Source organism: Fistularia commersonii, chromosome 36, assembly GCF_037954325.1.
Source record: "Fistularia commersonii isolate RoL2024-O1a breed Wild chromosome 36, RoL_Fcom_v1.0, whole genome shotgun sequence".
Classification (NCBI taxonomy): domain Eukaryota; kingdom Metazoa; phylum Chordata; class Actinopteri; order Syngnathiformes; family Fistulariidae; genus Fistularia; species Fistularia commersonii.
This window is the reverse complement of record NC_141319.1, coordinates 4,322,743-4,332,635: the sequence shown is the minus strand read 5'-3', so window position 1 is coordinate 4,332,635 and position 9,893 is coordinate 4,322,743. Positions and strand designations below refer to the sequence as shown.

At 43.8% G+C, this 9,893-nt stretch overlaps 1 protein-coding gene across 1 annotated transcript; it reads left to right on the top strand.

Annotated features, from left to right (window-relative positions):
- Positions 1-2,110: 2,110 nt before the first annotated feature.
- Positions 2,111-7,652, top strand: LOC147213397 (protein FAM177A1-like). The gene is made up of 5 exons (XM_086143340.1): positions 2,111-2,282; positions 2,404-2,634; positions 4,241-4,307; positions 6,464-6,561; positions 6,637-7,652. The coding sequence occupies exons 1-5, from the start codon at positions 2,202-2,204 to the stop codon at positions 6,829-6,831; spliced, it is 672 nt and encodes a 223-aa protein (XP_085999466.1). The 5' UTR covers positions 2,111-2,201; the 3' UTR covers positions 6,832-7,652.
- The last annotated feature ends 2,241 nt before the right edge of the window (positions 7,653-9,893 follow it).

The window sequence follows — 9,893 nt, the reverse complement described above, 5'->3', positions numbered from 1 at the left end:
CAACCAGCAGTGGGTGTCATGTATTTGACGGACAATCAGGACTGCAGACAGAATAATATGGGTCTTCTATCCAGGACCTGAATTCCTCCACCACTGCAGACCCATGATGAAACCTGGTCCCCCTTTTTCCCACGTCTGGTAAGACATGCAGATCACTGCATGGCAGCACTGCCACGCATAAGAACAACATTTCCCACGAGCCATCGCTCTGCTAAATCCATAAATCCTGAGCAGCACCTCACACATTTCATGCACTGACGATAAAATCGGGCCTAGATCATCACAATATTTATTCCAGTGACCTCATCTTTGTACTACCTCACTTACTACATGACTCATGTGGATTATTACCTTATTACTTAAACAGACATTGTGCTCTGGGAGTTGTTGTATTGTGTATCATGATGTCTGCCAAGTCATTGTTCACCTCCACATCAGTGTGAGGTGGCACTGTCAACCGTGCGGAGTCAAATTCCTTGCACTTGTGAACCTACTTGGTTGATAAAGCTGATTTTGATTAAGTGAGCCAGGTTTTTGTGTTCCTGCACATCATCTGAGTGCCAAAGATTTTACAGAATAACCAGTCCAAGGCACAGGGAGGTTCAAGAGAACAATACGATATACTAAAGAAATTGTAGAAATGTAAATCTGTGATAAGGACACAGAGAATGATCCAAAGTTTGGAGGGAAAATTGTTCAAATAGATCGATGAATACATAATAAGCAAAGAAAAGCAGTTCCATTTTTACTGCGCTCAAATAACCACAATCTGTCTGTCTTTAATTATAAATGAATGAGTTACTGAAATAATAATGATAAAAGTAGTACATTTTATTTAAGGTGCCTTCCTTGACATTCAAGGAAACTGTACAGACATATATACATACATGAAATACAGATTAAAAAGAAAGTGGTGATATATATATATATATATATATATATATGTGTGTGTGTGTGTGTGTGTGTGTGTGTGTGTGACAGAGCGGTTGGCGTCAGATAGAATAGGCCCCCTCAATTTTAAATGGTGTGGATTTTTTTTTTACAATTTTTTCAAGAGATTTGGCTGGGAAATACATTTTTTTCATTTTTTCTGTTTATCAATACTAAAAACAATAGTACTGGTTCTCAAACACATTTGTGCTGCTGCTGCGAAAAGAACTGCCATCGCGTCACAATTTGACATTTGAGGAATGTACAACGAATCTGAATCTTGAAATGAAAATGAAATCTTATTTTTCATGTATTTATTTTTTTTATCTATTTTTTTTTATTTTTATTATCAATTTCTAGCTTGAATAAGCCGCATAAATAACAGTGAAGTGTGAATTAATAGGAAAAAAAAGAAAAGGTGCCTTACTTGACACTCAAGGACATTGTACAGGCATATACATATACGAAATACAAATTTAAAAGAAATAATCATGAAAAATTAGATTACTACAAAAAATCTTGAAACAAAATTAAATTTCATTTTAATCTTTTTTTATTATCAATATCTAGAAAGAAACCATCATAAAAGTGACAAATGAGTTTACTACAACAAATATTAATCTTGAAATGAAAATTAAATTTCATTTTAATCTTTTTTGTTATGAATATATATATTTTTTAATCAATATCTGGCTCGAAAAAATGCATAAATAACAGCGAAACGTGAATTAATAGGAAAAAAGGAAAAGAGAGAAAGAAGCATCCCTGGTAAGCATGAATTGCATGAAAAATATAATAATAATGAATAATAATAAAAGTGACAGAGCAGTTGGCCCCAGATGGAATAGGCGGCTTTAAATACAAATGCTAGAAATGCACTTTCATGACAAGGATTTTTTTTTACATTTTTTTCAGCGGTTTTGAGAGTGAAAAACTTTTTTTTTCCATTTATCATCTTTATCAATACTCGTGTTTCGTTCTCATGAACACAGCTATGAATGAATGTAAAACGAATCTTAATTTTGAATCGAAAATGAAATCTTATTTTTAACTTTTATTTTATTTTTTTATTATCAATATCTAGCTCCAATAAACCACACAAATAACAGCGAAATGATTTAATGGGAAAAAAGAAAAAGAAAAAGAAAAACAGAGAGAAGCATCCCTGGCAGGCGCGCGTGAGCCGAGGCACTTCCGGGTTGCCCTGGGCGCGAGCGGCGCGGAGGGAGGCACGCGCAGCATCCAGGGAGGGAGACACAAAGGCGGCGACCATGGCTGACGTATCCTTGTACCTGACGAATGTCACGGTGTCCGTGGGACGCGACGCGAACGGCGGCGTGGACGCGGAGCGGGTCAGTATCATATTTACTCGTCGTGGTTGTTTTTCTCTACCCCTATGAAGCTGGCGCGCACGCGCACTCACACACACCTGCGCGGTGTTTTTTGTTTTTTTTTTCCCCCCATCCTCCGCAGCCTCGCGCGCGGAGCCGGGGTCAAGATCTCGCGAGAGATTTCGAGAGCGTGGAGCTAGGCACTTGCGAGGTGCGGCAGCGGGAGAAACCCCCACGCCGGGTCATCCACTTCTCCAGCGGGGAGACCATGGAGGAGTACAGCACCGACGAGGAGGAGGGGGAGGAGGAGGATGGGGACGAGGAGGGCCGGGAGCCCGAGAGGAAGGACCTGCTTGCGTCCCCCGTTGATGCGGTGAGGAGGCGGGCAGGCGTGCACCTGTGTCCAGATCAACACCTGCAGATCGTTCATGCATTGCTTGTTTTTGCAAGGCATTAGTCTTATTCATGCATTCATCCACCCATTCATTATCTGCACACTGGCATTGGGTGAGAGGCAGGGCTCACTCTGGACCCATCACCAGGTGATAAGAGACATGCAGCCATTCACTTGCTCATTTACGAGCTGTATAGCCATGCAACGATTCACTCTGTCATCCGCACGTCATATTAGAGACGTACAACCATTCACTCTCATTCACGAACCATAGAGATATGCAACGATTCACTCTGTCATCAACATGTCAAAGACAGACATGCAACCCGTCACCCTATCATCCATAAGTGATATAGAGACATACAATCATTCACTCCCTCACTCAGTCACATATTATATAGGGAAAAATAACTACACTCGCTCATTTGCGCGTCATGTAGAGGCATGCAACGACTCACTCTGTCATCCACACTTCATATTAGATACATACAAGAGTCATATTCACTCTCATTTCACGAGTCGTATAGATTCACAATGATTCACTCTGTCATTCACACGTCATAGAAAGACTTTTAACCCTTCACCCTACCATTCACAAATGACATATGGGCATAAAAAGATTCACTCAATCATATTCACATCTTACAGAGACATTCAACCATTCTCTCTGTCTTCTACATTTCGTAGAAAGACATTCAACCCTTCACCATATCATCCATACACGATACAGAGACATGCAACCATTCGCTCTCTCAGTCATTCACACTTCATATAGAGACATGCAGCCATTCACTCTCATTCACTAATCATATCGCTATGCAATGATTCACTCCATCATTCAAATGTCATCTAGAGACATTCAACCATTCACTCTGTTATCTACATTTCATAGAAAGACGTTCAACCCTTCACCCTTTCATCCACACATGACTTATATACATGCAACCATTCACTTACTCATTCACATGTCATATAGGGACATACAACCATTCGCGCTGTCATTCAAAAACGCAGAGACACGCCACCATTCACTCATCTACACATCATAGAAAGACATTCAACCCTTCACCCTATCATCCATACATGATATAGAGACATACAATCATTCGCTCTCTCTCATTCACAAATCATATAAATACGTAATGATTCATACTGTCATTCACACTTCATATAGAGACATGCAACCATTCACTCAGTCATCCACGTGTTATAGAAAGACATGCAACCCTTCACCCTGTCATCCATACATGATATCAAGACAGTCATTCATTCACTCACCCATCCACAAATTAAATAGAGACATACAACCATTCACCCTCTTAATCAACCCAGAGAAAACCCATGCAGACACAGGGTGAACACGCAAACTCCAGAACAGAAAGGGCCCCTGTTGACACCCAACCAGGACCCTCTTACTGTGACGAGGAGCCGCTAACCGGCGCACCACCATGCTGCCCTTGTCATCCATTCATTCATCAGCAATGTGCTATAGCTTATGTATGATTGGTCTTTAGAACGTTCGCCCGTGTCCCAAAAGCGAAGTTGATTTCAGTCAAAATATCTGATGTTTGTGTTTGTGTTGCAGTCAAAGATGACGTGGGGTCCGTATTTCTGGTTCCACATGTGGAGAGCGGCTACATCCACCATCTCAGGTTTGATTTACACCCTCCTTTCTATTTGTGTAACTTGTCGTTCAAAAAGCAAACCAAAAAAAAAAAAAGGGGCTTTCATATCTGTATGAAATGAACAGATTCCTCCTTGCCGTCATAAATGTTTGAGAATCAGCGTGTGAAATGTAGCTCCTCTCGGGTTCGGAGTTCTCAGGACCACGTCTTAACTAACTCGTCCAGCTCCGTTTGTTTGAAAATAATGGGCGCGGCTTATGAATTCCACCAAGTACCTCTGTTATATGTGTTCCTCTGGAACTGTACAAAGACGAGGCATCGGAGCAGGACCTAAGATGGTTCTGGGTCCGTGGTCCCTGATTCCTTTGCCGTCCAAACGGACGAAGAAACGCTTGCTTCCTGGAAAAGGTTCCAGGAACCACAAAAAAGGTTCAACATTACATTTGAGCTGTACCTGCGGTTCTCTGCACGGAGCGCCCGAAGCGAGACTGACATCAGCAGGTATCCAAAACAAGACACACAAAGAGACTTTGCATCTTCACTGGAGGAGCGTCGAAAGGCACGGCTTGCATTTAATCCCCGAGGCGACACGTTTTCATACGGTGAGTGCATTAGTATCCCTCTGAGGGCGGATACTATTTCTGTTCTGTTTTACTGTAGACAGCCTGACAGCGTGATTGAACATAACTTCACGTGCAGGTAATGGGTTTTGGTGGTCCGTGTTCTATCAGCATATCAAGGTTCAGCAGTGTCCAGGAGTGACCTGACTGAGCTGCATTGAGGGGAGGACTCTGAAAACTCTGGAAGAAACGTCAGCGTAGCTCCGGCGCTCACCGCGGCAGCAGGCACCCCTCAGGATTAGGACGGGAACCAGAGTCGGATCAGCTTCAAAGTGAACTGTGGGTGAACCCCACCGAGCACAGCGGAGACAAAAAGTACCGCAGGGACAGGGTGAAGTTTTTTGGTGTTTTAAAACCCCCCAAAACTTTTAAAGCCAGTATTGTCACGGATGTTTTGAACAGTACAGGTAAAATTAGGTGAAGTCTTATATTCCCCCTTGGATACCGCATTGATCTCATCTGAAGCCCTATCTATCATTGTACTAATCCTGTGCTAGTAATAATGTTGTTTTGCCAGAACTTTATGAAAACAATTTTTTTTTTACAGATTAATTTCCATTCGTTTGTTGTGTTTGTTGTACGTCAGTGCACTTTGAATAAGAGTGCATGAACATTAACAGGGGGAATCATTTTGTTTTACCTGAGCGGATGTTGAGACCTTGCGTCCCGGATATCGTGCACACCAGGGCTCGTTTTGTTTGGCCGTCAGAAGCCGCCTTCAGAAAGAAAAAGTTCAAAGAACTGTCCTGCCCGAATTTTTGCCCTCGTCCAGGAGAACTTTTTAGTTTTGCATAGAGGGCCACCGTCGAGACCGGCGTGACGAAAGCTCCTTAAGCACCACATTCAAAAACAAACCACCGCCAAGAAGTGCAAAACGAGACGGACAACATGGAGAGCGAAGATACAACAGTGTTCATGTTCCGCATCGTGGAAATAATAACCATGGACTATGAGATCAGTTGAACTGTTTACTTTTTCTCCCTGTTTGGCTGAAGAAACCTAGCCACTAGCTAACTCTGCACATGTTTTGGCCAAAATGTTGATGTTCCTCTACGAGCCCCTCTGAGGCCTGGCAGGCCAGAAGAGCTTGGATCTCTTCGTGGCTCCATTTCTCACCAAATCGCTCCTTTTTGTCGCAAGGAAACAGCTGACGGGTGACCACGATGTTATTGAAAACCGGCGCTCCACAGTCCGCAAGAAGTATCCGTTTATGGGCGGGACTTATGCGTTCCATCAATCATCAACCATCTGCATTGTGAGTTCCTCTGAAAACGTCCAAAGACCCTCCCGCAGAGTCGGCACTCAGACGGTTACACGGTGCCTGGTTTCCCTGCTGTCCCGGTGCACCAAGAAAACACCTGGTTTCCAAAAAGGTTCTGGGAACTGATAAAAAGTTCCCATTAAGCAACTCTTCAAGATTTAAAGTATTGCTGCTTAATAGGAGCTTTGTGCAGTCCCTAGAATCAGCAAAAGTTCCTACAAAGCAGCTATTAAAGCTGAAAATAGATTAGGACGTCTTAATGTTGTAATCTCTACAGATTAAATGTCACTGTTATTCTCCAGCGTGCGACTACCTGGGGGAAAGGATGGCCTCCCTCTTTGGAATAACATCCGCCAAATACCAGTACGCCATCGACGAATACTACAGGATGAAGAAAGAGGTCGGTGTTACCGCCGAGGTCATTTGATGTCAAGGCTGCGTTCATCTCTTGAGCCGCCGGTGTGTTTTGTATCAGAGGGAGGAGGAAAAGGAGGAGAACCGCCTGTCCGAAGTGGCAGGACGCTCCTTTCGGCTGCAGTCCCAGGAGGAACTGGGCCAACGGACCGCCGCCGCCGACCAGCCAGAGGTGGACGCAACCTACCAGATCCAGAATGAAAACCAGGCACCGTCAAACTCCATCGTCGTCCCTGCTATCATCTCGGCAAGCTAAACACCCCCCGCCCTCACGCCCGCTTTCATTTCTGTGTGTTTACAAAGAAGGAACACTTTGTGTTCACGTTCGGTCGGTGTGTGAAACTGATTTCCGCCGGTGTGTCGTGTGCACGGCGAGACATCGGGAAGTTAAATTTTCGCCAGGCGGTCCCTTTATACCCTTACCTTGAAGATAACTCAAAGCACGTCAGTACGGCGAGTCGTCGCAGGTGAGGCCTTTATTTTCACGCGACGACTCAGCATTTTCTAACGCTGAGTCAGTGATGCCGGCCTCCCACGTTCGAAGGCTTTCAGTGGAACCGTGCAGGGGATTCGGCGCTTTAAATTTTTCATCAAGAGCCCCTAAGTGTGTTTTTTTCTGTGCCCGAGGTGTGTTCACGCTACCTGTCAGACTCACCAATGAACTCTCCATTGAATTAAACACACACACACACACACACACTCATCTGTGTATTTGCGGTTAATGTTTTCACTGCACTAAATGTCCATGTCAGAGAGCAGAACATTCGGCTCGTCGTCGTGCAAACAGTGGAAGAAAAGAAAATCAGGTTGAGTTTTCTAAGTTTCCCTCGTGATCTTTCTCACTACTTCGAATATTTCATAGTGAACGCGGTCGGCCTCTAACAATACGGGAGTATTGTTACCTCCAATACTGGAAGTATTGTCACACAAGACCCACGGATGAACATTTTTACCTGTTTTTAGTACAAGTTTTTATATTTTGTATTTTATTTTACTGACCGAGCACTTACTTTAAGCCTTTCTTTTGTACTATTAAGTAACAAACTGTGAATAAAACCATAAATATCCTTGGGCCTTTAATGCATTTTCATTTGTTTACTTTAAAACATTCCCGGACTGAACAGAGGCCCATTGGCAAGCCGGTGACAGCCGCCCTTGTCGGCGCTGAAACACCCGTTGTGCCACAACAGCCGTTGTCTCTGTCTCGGGATAAGAAAGGGGACTGTGTGTCCTCGGCGGACCCTCCTCCTCCTCCCCACCACCGCCGCCTCCCCCCGTCCACCGCACACACTGCCCTTATTCTGCGCTCTTACGACGACCACATTGGCAAACACCCGGGCAAACAGCCGGGCGGGGCCGTGACCTCGGGCGGGCCGTTCACGCCCTGCGAAGTTTTGTGTTGTGTAAATGGATGGTTGTATGTCTCTATTAGGAATGTAAAGAGAGAGTGAGTGGTTGTCTATCTGTATGACTGAATGAGTGAGTGAATGTTTTATGTCTCTATAATAGTGGTTCTTAACCATGTTGGAGTTACTGAACCCCACCAGAATCCTTATTTATTGGAAAAATAAAAATGTGATTTTTTTTTTTTTTCAATTGAGATGAGATGAGATGAGAACAACTTTATTTATCCCGAAGGAAATTGTTGTGCCAGAGTTTCAAGTAAAAAAACATAACAGTAATAGATAATAGTAGAAAGGAGGAAGAATAAGAAATACAATGAAATATAAATTGTCTTAATTCAAAACATCGATATAGGTTTTATTGGTGCACAAAATGAACTGTGTGTCAGCATCACTGTGTTCAAAGAACAAAACCAGCTAAACATGACTTTCACACAAAAAGAAGGAAGTGTTGCCTTAGTTTTGCCTGTTCTAGACTAGAATTGCTCAACTTGGCAATGCAATTATGCAGTTGGGACGCGTCACGTTCCGTTATTCACGTGAATCCATATCGTACGTATTCGTCCAACCATTTTCTTTTATTGCTCGACATAATTCGTATGAAGGGATAAAAATATTAACAAAGAAATCGGACGACGTACCATCACGACAGTCACAAATTGACTAGTGAGCGCAGCACAAATAGGCCAAGCTATGTGGCGTGATCACCTTGCAGCCAGTGATGGCCAAGCGAGGCACGTCATCACAAATTTTGAGTCCGGCGTGTGTCTTGACCTCCGCCGAACCCCTGGGGTTCGATCGAACCCAGGTTAGGAACCACTGCTCTATAGGATGTGCAAGTGTATGAGGGAATGGTTGTATATATTTAAATGGATTAATAAGAGAGAGAAAGGCTGCATGTCTCTATATGTCGGATTATTGTTCCAAAGAACTATGTTGTAATGATGACTCATCAGAAAATGAGTGACTGCATCGTGGAAATACTCGTTTTTTCGGGTCTCATAAGCGATGTCCCGGATGCCGATCTTTATTCAGAGCACAACTTCACTCCTGTTTGGTGGTTGTGAAATCCTTAAGGGTGAGCCGCATCGTCACGGTGACGCTGGGACTCTTGCTTTCCGATGACAGAGGGCAGCGCCGCCCGCTGAGTCATCACCGTGGCAGCACCGTTCTTGTACCAACACGTCACGCTTTGATAAAATCAGCGAATTAACATTAGCGACGTTGTGAAATCTCCGCTCTTGTGACCGTTTAGCCTGCATTCAATCCCGAATTCACAAATACAGATGTCCCGGACATCAGATGTTTATAAACAGGAACGTTCTGCTTTCCCGGCGGATCACGGCGACAGATCCAGCCTTTGCGCCCTTTCACTTGCAGTTGGATTTTAATTTTAAATTCATATAACTTCTCGTCTCCCCGCTAATGAACGCAGCTTAAATGTAGTCTCTCAAGAATTTAAATCTGTATTCCTGTTCAACCAACTAGCCGTGCAAAATTCTGCGTGTTTCACTTTAATTTCTCGGCCGAGAAGCGGCGCCGTGACATAGTCATCCGTTTTTAAACTTAAGGAAGTCCCAGGTCTTGACATGCAAAAGAGAGCTTCGCCCCAAAATGAAAACATGCTAATCTCGAGCGGACCGTCTGTGAGAAACTCGGTTTTGAAACCTTGAGGTTTAGGCTGTGAGTTTTTTTTCAAGCCGGTTCTCCAATCCTGTGTGACTCACGCCGGCTCTGAATCCATGCTGTGTGACTCAACGCCACAACTATGGTTTTGTCCCTGCCCGTTAATTGAGGATACCACATTTAGCCGTAATATTTGTTTATTTAGCATTGTCAGGGTGGCACGGCGGTTAGCCGGTCCCTGTTGGATTCCCACTGATGTCCTTTCTGTGTGAAGTCTCCACGTTCTCCC